This window comes from Pempheris klunzingeri, chromosome 20 (assembly GCF_042242105.1).
Source record: "Pempheris klunzingeri isolate RE-2024b chromosome 20, fPemKlu1.hap1, whole genome shotgun sequence".
Taxonomy (NCBI): Eukaryota; Metazoa; Chordata; class Actinopteri; order Acropomatiformes; family Pempheridae; genus Pempheris; species Pempheris klunzingeri.
In genome coordinates this window covers 1,662,696-1,677,992 of record NC_092031.1, presented here as the reverse complement: position 1 = coordinate 1,677,992, position 15,297 = coordinate 1,662,696, and the positions used below count along the sequence as shown (strand labels likewise).

General features: G+C 44.1%; 1 protein-coding gene across 1 annotated transcript in view; it reads left to right on the top strand.

Moving 5' to 3' along the window:
- The first annotated feature begins 2,644 nt into the window (after positions 1 to 2,644).
- The window catches only part of waplb (WAPL cohesin release factor b), a 28,185-nt gene continuing 15,532 nt past the window's right edge, over positions 2,645 to 15,297 (top strand). Inside the window, exons 1-5 of the mRNA XM_070851701.1 lie at positions 2,645 to 2,941; positions 3,718 to 4,226; positions 9,690 to 10,434; positions 11,887 to 12,263; positions 12,931 to 13,055. Of these exons, the coding sequence (XP_070707802.1) occupies positions 3,740 to 4,226; positions 9,690 to 10,434; positions 11,887 to 12,263; positions 12,931 to 13,055 (1,734 nt within the window). The 5' untranslated portion in view covers positions 2,645 to 2,941; positions 3,718 to 3,739. The remainder of the gene's footprint in view (positions 2,942 to 3,717; positions 4,227 to 9,689; positions 10,435 to 11,886; positions 12,264 to 12,930; positions 13,056 to 15,297) is intronic.

Genomic DNA, 15,297 nt, shown 5'->3' with positions numbered 1-15,297 from the left:
ACCAAAGACATAATTTTTCTCTAACCTTAACCTTTTCTTGCCTAAACCTAACCACATAGCAGTAGTTTACAATATGTGATATGTGGGCAGTAACAGAAGAAGTGCTGTGGTCCTTCAGAGCTCCACCTATTGTGTGCCTCACCTGAGACACACCAAGAAACACAGTTTGGAGCACAAAGACCATAAGGTTCACCTTCAGACCAGCAGGCTTCCTGGGACATCTGGATCTCTGCCACTTCCACCAGCAGCTGATGCCACAAACACAATAAGTGATACATAAAAAGTGAAGCTCCTTCTCCTGCCGGTCTGCCTGCTGGAAAACCTGACTTCCAGATCAGAAGGGCATTTCTGCTGAGCTGCCTGCCCCAACATCTGTACAGATCCTGTCCTCCTGTCATGCAGTCACAGCTCCTGTTAAGTCTGTGTGCAGAGCTGGTGAAGAGTCCCGAGAGTGTCCAGTTTGTCAGACAGTGTGTCAGTGGAGCGATCCACCTGCTAACTTGGCGTTAAAGAACCTGTGTGAAGTCTTTGCATCAGAGGGGAAGCCTCAGGGAGCCTCATCGGGGTCGATGGGACTCTGCCCTTTGTACTTTGAGAAGCTCCAACTCTTCTGTCTGGACCATCAGCAGCCAGTGTGTGTCACCTGTCGAGACTGGAAAACACACTCCGAGCACAGGTTCAGACACACTGATGAAGCTGCCCAGGATCACAGAGAGCTCCAGAAATCCCTGAGAGCCTTCTGGGACAAGTTAAAGGTGTTTTTTTTTGCAAAGTGAACTTTATTGAAACAGCAGAACACATCAAGGCCCAGCTTCGACGTACCAAGAGGCGGATTAAGGAGCAGTTTAAGAAGCTTCACCGGTTTCTACAAGAGGAAAAGGAGGCCAGCATGGCTGCAGTGAGGGAGGAAGAGGAGCAGAAGAGCCGGGCGATGGAGGAGAAGAATGAGGCTACAGAGGAGGAGCTGAGGGGTGAAGACGTCTCATTGTCCAACAACTACAAGGCTGCAGTGGAGAGAGTCCAGCAGCGCCCACTGCTGGAGGGGGGTGACGAGGCCAAACACCTGGGCAACCTGACCTTCAACATCTGGAACAAGATGAGACCTCCTACGGTCCATTGATTCTGGACCCAAACAGAGCTCATCCTGTCTGAGAGTCTGAAGGAAAAGATCCGTGGGGTCGTCAGTATGGAGTGTCGACCTGCCTTCTGTTGGATACAGAGCGTACTCCCCAATAATTAAATACACGGATCTCCCAGTCAGGGAGGAGCTCCAGAGGGTCAGAGTTCACCTGGACCTGGACAGAGGAAAACTGTCTCGATACCAACACACACTTTCACGCCCTCACACACACTTTGACTGAGAACGGACGAATGCGCTCCTGCTGAAGAATCTGATAAAGACTTTTTTAAAAGCCTTGTGTAGTTTTTGTTTCTTCTGTTTTTCCACTTATAGGAGAACAGAAACAGAATATGACGTTTTTAAGGACGGCTCAACCACACAGTGACTGGTTCTGTATGAATTTCTGGGGAAGAGGGAAGTTTGCTGTTTGGGACATTTTATCACTGTACCAAGGAAATAATGCACCTTTTTAACTGGCATCTCAGTGAGCATCTCCATTCAGAAACAATGAGTTGTTTCCTCTTTCCCTTTACAGAGGAGACTTTTGCTTGTTTTGACAGCCTGATATGTTGTTGAATATCAGTATTCATACTTTATAATAACTGATGAACACTGATTTGTTGTTTTTGCATTTATCTTCATTTGATTTTGAAATGTTCACCAGACCCATTGTTTGTAATTGGACCACCTACTTCAGACTGTCCTTAATAATTCCATTGTTTTTTATTTGTCTAGACAAAGTTGATTTAATTTTCTGTATGATTTGAAAATCTGATTATGAAATGTGTTTCTGTATTTCTAGTTTGGATCGTATAATTGGATTAGTTCTCTGTCTCTGTCTCCTCTGCCTCCTCCTCTGCATCCTCTATTTGAGCTTAAATTATATGTACAATGTGTTTTATTTAACATTTTTTTGTGACTTTATTCCCTTTGTTAAATTCCTGGTTGCAGCCAGTGATTCCTGTATATTGACGGTTTAAGACAATACAGTTAGCACTGACAGTGAGTTCATGACCCTTTTTTTAATCATGTTTTTCATCATGAAATTAAGAGACTTATTCTTAAACAGTGTATTTCAACAGCAACATAATATTTACTTAGTTCATTTAATTTTATTACTGTCTGGGATTAATTGACTGTCATTTGAAATATGCCTTTTTACGGGTTTTATGGCGGAACTTAAACGCGGCATTCATAATGATAAGATTGATGAAGCCACTAGTGTGAAGGTCAAAACACTACACAAGAGCACTTCCGGTTACGCTTTAACAACAAAACTAGGCAAAATTCACCAAATCTGGCGATGCAACATATCGACGTCCCAATGACTAATATGACTAATAAATACATGAAAGAGTCTAAACTCAATAAACGTTTTACAAATGTTATTTTACATAAGAAGACATCCACTTCAATTTGGCTTGGCTAAAATGTTATTTCCATGCGTTAAATATAGACTTTTATTTTTATAAGTAGCTTCCGGTGACGTCCTGCTGTCTCCGGTTAACTTGACGGCGCGGAGAGTCCAATGGAAGCCTTCGTCGCAACCCGGAGGAAACAATCGAGAGCAATTCAGCCTGAAAATAGGAGCAGATTTCTTTAGCTTGTTGTAGAAACCGAACCCCATCTCAACAGTCCGGGTCTGCTAGTCTCCCCGTTGTGTTTCGAAGCCGCCAATTTGCCGTTAACGGCGCCTGCTCGGCCTTGTTTATACTGTGCAGGGCAGCTTGAGTCAGGGAAGCAGGCCCGGTCCTGTGCGACTTTATCGGCCGTTTCGGGTCTGGAGAGCGTTTTGTGCGGATCGGCCCTTTAGCTCACCAAGTAAGTGCAAATCCAGAAAACAGTCAATGTTGGTTCCGCGGGAGGAAGTGCTCCGTGTTCGGGTGTTTTGGCTGTGGCGCGACGCGATGACAATTTGTAGTTATTGTTAGCTGTTAGCTCGAAGCTAGCAGTTTGCTGGAGTGACGGCTCCTGTCTCCTCTAGTGAGCTGTTTGCTAATGCTAACGGCTAAACTCCAGCTAACGTTGATGCTATCTTAAGACAGCGTGTTGTATTTGTACTTGACGCACATTTCGCCTCGTCATTACACCGATACGCTGTCAGATTTGTCACTTCATCACTGTCTTCTGTTGTGTCTCCAGCAATTCTTCTGCTAGCATCCTCCAGAGCTGCTATCAGTAACTTAGCGCCATTAGCTCGCTGGTATGCTAATGTTAGCCTTGTTTTGTCAAACCAGCTGGCTGAGAAGAACTCAAGCTGTTAGCTAATTTTCAGTTAATTATCACACTTAGTTGCTCCTTTCTGCGTTGGAATTGTTATAAATTAAATAAAATTTAGACAGGGGTTTTAAGAAATGACTGATTTTATTGTTCACTTGTGAGCAAAAACATTCAGGCCTCTGTGTTGTGGACTGGTATTAATGGTTCTGTAACGTTACGTAAGTAATCAACTCATCTGTGGACATGACTGACACTGGCTGCTGCTGCTGCTGCTCACATTTCAGCATCAATACAAACATGTAGGATTTTAAGAGAATAGCAAAATGTTAAAGTGAAACAATGTGCTGTGCTTTCTGCTCCTTGTCCTCTTTTCTTAGAGAATATGATCCAGATGCAACAATGACATCCAGATTTGGTAAAACCTACAGCCGCAAAGGGGGAGAGGGCACGTCCAAGTTCGACGAGGTTCTGTCCACCAAGAGAGGCACCCTTAGTACCAAATGGGGTGACACCACCTACAAGGCCAAGGTGGGCTCCAAGCGCGCCGGGGCTCCCAAGAACGAGTCTGTCCTGGGGGTTTACAAGAGACCCCGACCGTCCGGAGACGGCTTCGAGGATCCGTTTGGGTTCGACAGTGATGAGGAATCAAAGCCTGTGTCATCTCGCAGCGGCAACAAGTCGTCACCCGCCAAGCCGGCCTCAGCAGAGCCGCCCCAGGCTGAGAGGCCGGGCCTTTCTCTGGACACGGGCAGCAGGTCCAGCCTCCAGGGAGGATCTCGCGCTGTGGCGTCGGCCCGAGGGGCGTCATGGCTGAGCAACGACAGGAACCAGCCCAGGGTGATGGAGGATACAGCTCGGTTCTTCAACAGCAGCAGTGCTGCTATAGGTAACACACAGAATTTGAAACCTTAAAGCTTGGGTACTTCTGGACTAAGGCTGCATATGTATTTACTCATTATTGATTCATTTAGTTAATTGTTTGATCTGTAAAATGTATAATTTATAAAATAATGTTAGATGCCCTTAAGAGGTTATCATATTTCAAAGTGGTGTCTCAGCAACACTAATTTAATCTCACTGACAGTAAAAAAAAAAAAAAAAAAATCAAAGATATCCGCTTTAGATTTATAAAAAGAACAGTGAATTACTCAGCAAAGTCATTACAACAGCTGTTACGGTTTCAGAACAGAAATGCATCAGTTGCTTTTAAAAGCCCATAACAATGACTGAGTGCAGCCACTGAATGGGCTGAATTTGATGTTTTAAATGTTTCTCAGTTTGTGTTTGAGTGTCCTTTTTAATACAACGTGGATAATAACATGTCTCCTGGAGTCTGCTGTCGTTGTCGTGTCAGTTGGAAAAAGTCCCTCTGAACTTTGTTACTCGTCAAAATGGAAACACATCTGGATCGGCCATGATTCATAATTGTCATTGAAAAGGGACTGAAGACGAGCTCAGATGGACAGATAAGGCGGTTCAGTGTGGAGACATCCTGAGTCTCGTGTTAACCGCACACATCACTTTTGGCAGAAAACAAAAAATCCTATGTGGGGGGAAAAGATGGAATCAGATGGCTCACAGATGCTAACAGAATTCTGGCTCTGCAGATGACAGACTCAGTGACCTCTATAAGACAAAAGCTCCTGTGGACTTTGTATTTGTCTCCATGTTGATCCCCTGTGATGCCGAAGGTCGCAAGACTTCTACAGTCTTCACCGAGCATTATCAGAGCAGTGCGCAGCCATCGCAACGCACTGCACAAATCTGCAGACTAATGCAGCTCTGCATAAAATTATTTACGTGTCAAACACAATCGACAGGGGCTTGTGCTCTCCTTAAGTGGTTTTCCTTCGTTTTTTTTTGGAAGTTAGTGATTTAATGTTTGACCGAGCATCATCTGCGAAGTCAGTTTTACTGTTCCTCCTGTCACAGCCGGTCGCTGTCACTGTGGTGGCTTTCAGCTTGACTTGCCCTCAGCTTTCCGTGACCACTGCTGGCCACCTGCCAGAGACGCGAGCCACTCCAACTGGCTCTGAACAACAAGCTGTGCCTCAGTGAGCACTTCAGCTCAGAGTGGCGTTTCCACGGTGTTAGGACACCGAGCCGTATTGAAGGGAAGCCAAAGCGACACCGAAGTTCAACTGAAACACGGCTGCATTATCTTTTCACTGAGGCTGGCGATGTTGACTCAGTAAATATGATAAAATCCTTGGCCAAATAGCCCCTTTGATAAAGTACTGAAGAGCTGACTGCTGCTGCTTTCAGACTGATGTTTATATTCATGAAGATTGTGAGACACTGTTCATTTTTAACAGAATTTATGCCACTGAACTATATATATATATATATATATATATATATATTCCAGGGGAAAAAAACAAATTGAGCTCATAATTATATACAATATATTCTAAAAGTGATGAGAGAGCAGGATATATAATCAATCAAATACTAGTGCAGTACTTTAATAGAGCAGCGAGGCTTCATTTATAAGTCCGTGTACATTCGGTGCTTGCAGCCTGTGGGCATTCAGTCTTCAAGCTGTTTGTCAGGAAATATAAATTTCAGTTCTGTTTTGGTAAATCTGGATTGGTGTTTCAGAATCTAAAATTGTGCATTAAGTTTTGAAGTTGAATTGATCAGGCTGATTTAGTGGACTGTGTTCTGCATTACCGGACGTCCTGAGCGAACCCGCAGGCTGATGATTGAGGCCAGTCTGGTATTTTTTGAGTGATTGACTAAAGCCCTGTCCCTTTTCCAAAGCATCGTCTGCTTGCTCCTCGTACGCCAGCTGTCAAATCCACCACGCTGTTCTCCTTTTTAAAACACCGAAAACATTTCCTGATGCACAGTGTTGTGAGGGAGGGAGAAACATGGTGTAACACTAAATAAACAGAGGCCAGCGGTTGCAGTGAATGATATGTTGACGTGCTTCAGGAGCCGTGTGAGCAGAGGTGCTTTCTCAGGTGGACGGTGGCTGTTGGGTGCTGCTGCTGTTTAAAAGTGCGTTGAACTTGAATATTTTGTTGGTAATGACGAGTCTCTCCACAACTTTCCATCATTTACCATTGAATCTTTCGTTAAATGGGTGCTTTCTGTGTTTAGATCAGTGTCTCTGTGGTGCAGGCTGGACTTTGTGAGAAATGTAGCTGTAAAACAAACATGAACTGCTTTACGACTAGTTAACGCTACATGTTCTCTGTCCAGGCTTCAGCTTCATGGTGTAACACTGAGCTGAACTGTATTGTCACTGTAGAGTTAAAGACAAATGTCACCATGTTTTATGTGGATGCTCAATCAGCGTTGATGGTAGATGTCGTTAATTGGTGGTGGCCATGTTCTCCTGCTGCACGCTCTGTTCTTCCAGCATCAGCAGTGCAGGTTATTTTAGCTTACAATGTTATGGACAAGGGCACATTTTAGAGGGTTTTGGCTGACTGGGATCTGCAGCTGTACTCGTTTGAGCCAGAGAATACAGTCAAAGAAGAGCAGCAGGAGAGAGGCTGGGGCTGTGGGCAGCTCTCAGTGCATCCTGGTACATGTAGGCGCTGCCAACACGCCTCCATGAGCAGGAGAACTCAGCTTTTTCACTCAATATAGCACACACTGATTTTTTTTTTTTTTTTTGCTTCGGTTTACTTGGGCTCAGGTCATTTTTAGTGGCCATTAGATTTTGATATTTAAAGGATTGATTAAATTATTGAGGACTATTATTCAATATGAAAAACACTCAGCTGTAGCAAAAACAAAAAATAGGGTGGTGGCTATCTAAGTTTGAAGGCATGAATTGTGAGACTTCCTGTTTTATCTACCTCACCAGTATTTGGTGCTTGGCGGCTGTTAAACCCTGTGCACTTTTTGATTTGCATTTAACTGCAAACTGTCCACCCACACACACACACACACACACACACACACACACACACACACACACACACACACACACACACACCCTGACATCAAGTCTCATCTTGTCTCCAAAGCCATACATCCAAACTGCCACCTGTGCAGGTTCCTAAGGTGTCCTCCCTAAGGTGAAGTTAGAATTAGATTTGTTTGTGATGAGGTTTCTTCTAGTCACCCATTTTATGATGGTTATTTTCCATTTGTGTGAATCCTCTCTCATCATCATCATCATGAGCAGTGCAGCCAGTTTTCTAGCAGAGTGGCCTTGATGCTTCCCAGTGTGAGTGTGTCACACAGGCAGGTCCCTACTTTGCTATCTGAACAATCTGCAGAAGAAGAACTGAGCTTGTTAATCGTGCATTCATTTTGCAGTACTGTCAACATAGAGCGTTATTACAGAAAGCCAAGCCAGGCTTTTTGGTTTCTGAAAATCAGAGCGAGAGCTTATCTGAATTTCTGTAATCAGCAGAGGTGTGAAGGCAGCAGGTCCTGTGCTGTGAGACCTGCCACAGATTGGGTGATTTTCTGATTAGATGGCCAAGCTGACAGCGCCTCTGCCTTGCCGCCAGACGTTGACCCACTATTCAGTGCAACTTGACAACGTAATTGTCCAGCTTGCCGGAAAATCAGCTTTCAACGTCAGTAGGCTGCAATTTTGTGTAGGCTGTTATTTTCACTTTAAGATTGCATCGCTGCAGAATCATCCTTGTCCACGTCAGATAGCATCCTAGTATTGAGAAATCTTACGCTCCTCAGAAGTCAGGATGTGATGTTTGCATGTGCATATTCAATAGGGACCAACGTGATCGTCAGATTCTCCTAAAGGCCACTTCTGCAAAGAGGTTTGTAGCTGCTGAGGGCTTGACAGGCGACTCAATAGGACCATAGTATACTTTAAGTGAACTTTTTGTCATCTGCTCACGTCTCCTGCTGTCTGTGGCCTTTTTGGAGGATATGTTGTCTGCAAATACTGATCAGGCTTCCCCGTCTTAGAGGTGCTATCTTCCCACCAGAGCAGAGATTTTGCAAAAAAGCTCAGTTTGACCCAAAGAAAGGACGTTTGAGGTTTCAGGATTGTCCAGGTCTCCCATCTCTTGCTAGCTGATCTTGAGTACTCCACAGTTTACATTTACCTCTAACGGCCTGAGCTGCCCTTTCGTTTTAGCACCAAGACGCTGTTATAGATGCTCTGGAGCAGTTGACCTAAAGGGGGAAATGCCCTCACTTGTTTTGTTTTTTATTTTTCATCGAAGAAGGTCTGAAGAGAGTGAAGTAGCGAGTTGGCCTCCTTTCTAGCTTTGCTACACGTACACTCCCACACCACAGCCTTCCAGAAAAACCACAACTACAGAGCAGATACACATATTCTTTGATGTTACACTGTGAAGCAATTTCCTGTCTTTGCTCAGAGTAACGAGCCCGGTTTATCTGCGAAGGCAGAAACGGCCATGGGCTGCTAATAAACAGAGCCTGTGTGGTGTCCTTGCAAGTGGCTCCAGTCCCTTTTGATTTCTCTTGAAGAAAACCACAAACTGGTAAATGACTGTTTGGTGTGTAGCTTGGTAGCAGTTCAAACTGTGTGTGTGTGTGTTTGTGTGTGTAACCTGTTTTCAGAGTGTAACGGTGCTTTGAAATGGTGCAAACATTATGTACAACATCTACAATGTTGTTCTGCTGAGCAGTTGTGGGCTCAGTGTTGTAACAGAAACTATTTTGTAGGCAACTTGCTCAGTACGAATATACTTTGAAAAGGTTGGAAAACTTTGCTGCTTTTTTTCAAAGCTGGACAGATTTAAAAAAAAAAAAAAATGACTTCAATAAGTTTGCATGAACATTAATAGCACCCATGATATCACCATTTCTTTCCCTCTTAATGCTGAAATGATCTAATTTGTTCAGATGAGTAGGCCGAGTTCAGAGAACACAACATTAGAGCACCATTGATTATTGACATCAGTGTTTTAAACAAAGTGTAGATGGATCGATTAGTCAATTGATCCAACATTCTCTGGCTCCTGCTGCTTTTCTATTTGAAGACATCACCTTGGGCTCTGCACACTAGTGATGGGTGTTTTCACTATTTTCTGAAGTACCAAAAGAATGAATCAGAAAATACAGATGAATCAGTTATGAAAACAATCATTAGTTACACTCCTATTGCATATTTGTAAAACCTGTAAATGTTAAAATCTGTGTATAGTCTATTAGTAGTATTATTACAGTGGTGTTGCATATTAGTATATCAGCATTCAGAGTTGTATTTGTGTCTTGAAGGTTTTCTTGTTGTTTTAAAGGTCAGCTGTGGTGGTTGTAGCATTTACTTATATGAGTAATCCATTATTAAGGGAACTCAAACATACAGACACTTGTTTATGATCTTGAAGCACCCATGATGATGATGATGATGATGATGATCCTGAGTCTGTTTTGCCTTTTTTCGTAGCAAAGTCCCAGCAGAGTTCCTCCCTGTCAGAGACCCAGCACAGCTACTCGTGGTACCAAAATGCTTCAGAGAGCGATAAGAAGCCCCTGGCGCAGACCGCCACCCTGAAGACGGGCTCCAAGGCAGAGTCCACCTACGACTCCTGGGATGCCATCATGGGTCTCCGTCCGCCCTCGCCCTGCCAGGAACCACGCAACCCCGCCCCCACGCTCTCTTGGGCTTCAGTGGGCGTCACTGTGGGCAGCTGTGACCTAGGGCAGACCCGGAATGAGAAGCCCCCCTCTCCACCGAGGCTCCAGAGCCCCAGTGAGACCGAGGACCGTGGGGGCGACTCGGACTTCCTAGTTGAGACGTCGGACTACTCCCAGACGTCGTCCTCCTCGTCACTTCTGAGAAACTCTAACTGTCGGACGTACAGGAGGCCTAACAAAAAGGGCTCTGGCGAGCTCTCGGACTCCAGCAGCTTTGCCAGCACGGTTTTTGGCGCAGATCATCCCAAATCCACGTCTGACGGCAGTAATAAGACGACAGGTGGCGGACGGGGGCGGGGCAGGACGAGGGACAACACGGTGCTGCACCCCTCTTCCGTGTCAATGTGTAACGTCACCATCCAGGACCGAGGAGTGGAGGAGTTTAGCACCGAAGCAGCGCCCTCTAGTGGCAGCGGTAGCGCCGGGTCCGGCGGTACGACGGAGCTGGGAGAGGCAGGATGGCAGCGGAAGAAGACGGAACAACAAAACACAAGGTAGGACAGCAGGTGTCGGGGCTGGGGCTCCTCTCATGTGTGGAGTGTTGTCAAGTAGAGGTCAGCATGTCCCTCCTCTGGAAGATGCTAGTTTTTTGAATGGGTTTTGGTTAGATGCCAGAAAAAAGGTCAGTTAAGACAAGCTTAAGAAACTTTCAAGTTTTGTTCTTTGATATGAAATATGTTGGTAACTTTTGAATCTTTTAAGTGTCTTAAAAAGGTCTTTGTTGCTAACGAGCAGCTAAATGAGGCTCCAGTCTGGGACATTAATCGTCATCATGGTTGTGTCTAACTTTCCAACTTGTAGATTTATCACTATAATATTTTACATTCCTAGTTTTTTCAAGTTGCATTGTAGCTTTGCCACTGAGTGTCCCCCATCAGTTATATCTACAGGACCTTCCTGTTGACTAGCACTTGAGAAAACATGATTTTAATCTGATTGTTTTGCTTCCCTAAGTTCATAAACCCACAAAACTCTACCTACTTTCATTGGAGGACTTTCCAAAGATGCTGAATGTTTATAAATTTGTCTAAAATGATGAGCAAAACAACCAGAATAATTCCATTTGATGAAATGGTGCAGCCATAAGAACACGACGTCTTAGGCTTGAATATTTCACTGATATTTCTTCAGTAATGGGCTGGAAACACCAGATAGGATATTCATAATGTACAGGTTTATGACAGTGTGGAAAGAAATAAATGTTGCCTCATTAAAGAAAGCAAAGGTTTCATCCCTCTCTGGGCAAAGGAGTCCAAATGATGCCACTTTCATTGTTTATGGTTGTTTGATGTCAGAACTACTTCCTGAATGATTCCACTGAGAAACTTGATGAAAAGAGAGAAATTAGAGCAGTTTACTTTAAATTAGTTCTGTTTTCTCATTTAGGGTTTTCACATCTTTTATAGAATTTGCTGCATGACTTAGGTTAAAGCAGTGTTTCAGTTTGGTCATGTACGTCCACTCCACTGTAATATATCTGCCTGTTAATGTTTAATCCCCCTTTTTTATTCGGCAAGGACTGTGAATGCAATTTGATTTGGGCGAAACTGCCTAAGTCGCACATCAAAGTGAGACGGTCTCTTAACGCCATGGGAGGTCTTCTGAATTTTTGAAATTCTGAAAGAAGCAATTTTTTAATTAAGTTGGCTTTCATTACCTGGGTGAAAATTAACAGATTAGTTTCCTCAACAGGGACGGGGCTTGTGAAGCTATAATTAAAATTTGGCAGGTCGTTCTTTCATGTCAGTTAATGTTGAACACATTTTACTGAAGCCCGAAGTTGGAGACAAAGAAATGCACTTGACTGGTGTGAAGACTCGCGGCAGGATGCCACCTGAGCGCAAGCTTTTAAAAACTGATGCTTTAATTAAATATGTTTTTACAGCTCGGCAGCAAAGTGTGCCTTTTCCTCACTGCACTATTTAAACCACGTCTTTCTTCCTCAGATTCAGGCCGACCCAGACCAAGTCTAAGAAGGACAGTAAGCTGGACCTGTTCGGCTTCGAAGACGCAGACGCGCATCAGGAGGAGAACAGCGCAGACCGGACAGACGGACGATCCAGTTACAAGATCAAATACTTCGGCTTTGATGACATGAGCGACAGCGACGGCGCAGACGATGACGACGACGGCGGCGGCGGCTCTAAAGGGAGGAGGAGGGCCAAGAAGGCTGCCGCCACCAAGGGAGCCCCAGTGGTTACTGTGGAGGAAGTGCCAGACGACGACCCACCGGATCCCTTCGAGGCGCTGGAAATTCGGGAGCGACCGCCAGCCAAGGAGAACAAGAAGAACTTTGAGAAGCAGGAGAGCAGGATACGAGCAGGTTAAAACACACAGTTGCTCTCCTTTACAATACTAAAGGTCGTTTTCTGTGTGTAATGTTGATATGCAAACACACAAGCACCCTCTCCATCACTGACCTGCTGCACTTTGTTCTTACCCCAATACAGCATACATTACACACCCTTCCTCCCCCCCACACACACATACACACACACACACAGAGCATGATGTACTAACAAGGCTGTTCTCATGGGGACCCATGGGTTACAGTACCTACACTTTGTAGTCTCACCACAACAGAACCTCTCTGTCCTTTGCACCCAGATTTTGACCATTGGTGCGTTATATGGTTGGGGTTCACACAGTGTAGGAGCATAAATCAATACATTATTTGGGAGACACAATCACTTCTTCACATTTCAAATCATTCGAGATTTAACAGTTAATCTGTAGTTTTTACTTTCTACAGTACATGACTTTCTTAATGTGATGTAAGTCCTTTGAAAACAGGATGTTGAGACACGTGAAGATTATCTAACAGTGAAAATGAATGTGATGTTAGAGTGAGAGAGAGAGAGGCAACTACTCTAACACACAGAACAGCCCTTCTAATTTATTCCAAAAACATCAGAGTTACAATCCAGTAAGGACTTCCATTCATTCTTCCTGATGAAGAAGTTGACGGTGCCTGTATGTTCTGTCCGCAGACGTCCTGGACTTCTCGGAGGACGGCCTCAGAGTGGTGGCCGGGGTTACCAGGAGGCCGCCGCAGAGCAAACCGGCCGAGAAGAACCCAGACTCCCTACGGAGGATCTTCAGTGCACACAAGAAGGTTAGACACATCGGCGTGTTCGGCCACCAGAGCAGTCATCCATGCAGTGTGAATCTCTGTGTGACCTGGCTGATGTTTCATGTTACACCGTCTGAGTCTGGCACCTGTTAGATTCCCTGGATCTGCTTATAACCAGGAAGTAAAGAAGATGATGCAAAATACTGACAAATGACCTGATGAGGAAGGATTATTTTTAATGTCAATTAAGCTGACGATTATTTCCTCAGTAGTTTTATTATTAAAAATGTTGATCAGTGTTTCCCAAAGCCCAAGGCATCCTCAAATATCTTTTTGTCCACAACCCAAACCTCTGCTATCATAGAGGAACATAGAAACCATAAAATATTTACCCTTTTAAGGAGCTGGAATCAGAAAATGTAGACTTTTTTTATTAGAAAATGAATTTAGTAGTAGACAGCTAATCCATAAATCAATAATTGTTGCAGGTGTAGATGAAATTGTCCTTATTCTGCTGAATGGTGTCAGATCTTACCGTACACAGTAAAGGATACAGCTGATGGTGTTTTCTATCATTTGAATGGTTCATAAATCCCATGAAAAGAACCAAATCAATATTTATTATCTGCGCCTGATATCTTATTCCTCTGTGCCATAGAGCTCCATTGTTGTGAGCCATCCTTCATCACCATGAACACACACACACACACACACACACACACACACACTCACTAGAGCACCAAATGTGCTTTAATCCGCTAAAAAAAAAAGGTCCCCAACAATGCATTAACTTCTCCTGTGTGAACTCTGAAGGCCAGTCCTGTATAAAACAAGATGTACTGGTACGTGTCTTCATAAAATAATAACCAGTGTGGATTAGCAGGTGATTAAATGTGCAGTAAAATCCTTTTTTTTTTTTTTTTTTTAGTGGATGGAAATAACTAAATGTTGTAGCTAAACGTGTGTCATCCAGCCTATATCAGTAATGCTCCACTGTAAGCATCCTCTGACCTGCTGATAATTCCTGAACAGCTGCAGCCTGCGCTCGTATACAGGACAAACAGAAATACACTGTGGTGATGCTCCAGCACTTTCACCCTATACAGACTGTGGTCACACATCTGCAGTGATAAACAGTCTGAATCTGAGGGGCTACTTCTGATGTTTCCACAGACAAACCTGACTTCACAGTTGAACACTAAGCGGTGACCATCTTCGCTGTAACTCACCAGGCTAAGCTGACTAGCTGCTACAGCTGATGGACAAGCACCTGGTGCACTGACAGCTTTCTGAGAAAACCTGATGCTGCTGATTTTCAGGAATGTAATATGATACGATTTTTCAGTGAAATGACGGCGTCAACTTTTTTTTAAAATTGTAATATTGCAAAATTCGATATTTCGTTACATCCCTAGCGAGTGGTCCTTAGTGGCATCTAGCGGTGAGGTTTCAGATTGCAGCCAGCTGATCCTCTACCCCCCCACCCCCTCATGTAGGAGAACCTATGGTGGCCAATGAGGATTCACACTCTCACACTCTAAATAATAACACTGATCCTTCGTTTGTCAGAATCTGGGTTCTCAAACCTCCTCCAGGTAGAACATTCACGTCATAACATTTAAGCTGCCACTTTTTGTCCCTTCTAGGCTACTGTAGAAATGGTGTTGCAGCATGGCGGACTGTGTGGAGGACGGCCATAACTATGAATAATATACTGTATTTCTGCCAATAGAGCCTCCTAACTCCTTCACACTGGTCTTAAGAATAAGAATAGATGTGAAAAATCTCTCAGCATGGGAACACATCTGGGTCATATATATGCAATGTACTTAAATATTTTAATCCCCAACTATAAAACTGTCCCTTGTTACTTTTCAAGAAGAGTTCTGCATGTACCTGTGAGGACTGGACTGTCCACCTACGCCCAGTATCACTCAGCATGGAGTGTGTGTGTGTGTGTGTGTGTGTGTGTGTGTGGGCAGAGCAGAGGAGTTGGGCTCTGGTTTATTCATGGCTGGTTGAGGGGAGGGATTGAGTCGTCTTTGAACATCTCTGAACTGCTTCTCTTTTATTTATCAGCGCACTAATGGCCTGTCACTCCCCGGCTCTCAGACTGTGTATCAGACTGTTGATTTCATAAGAGCCTGGAGCCTTTTTATAGTAGAGACCGATCAATGTCATCAGTCCACACCAGCAGAAGTGCAACTAACTCTTATTTACTGTGTATGAGTTATCTGTGTTTCCTACTTGAGGCTATATTTTGCTTTTCATGAATATCACAGCA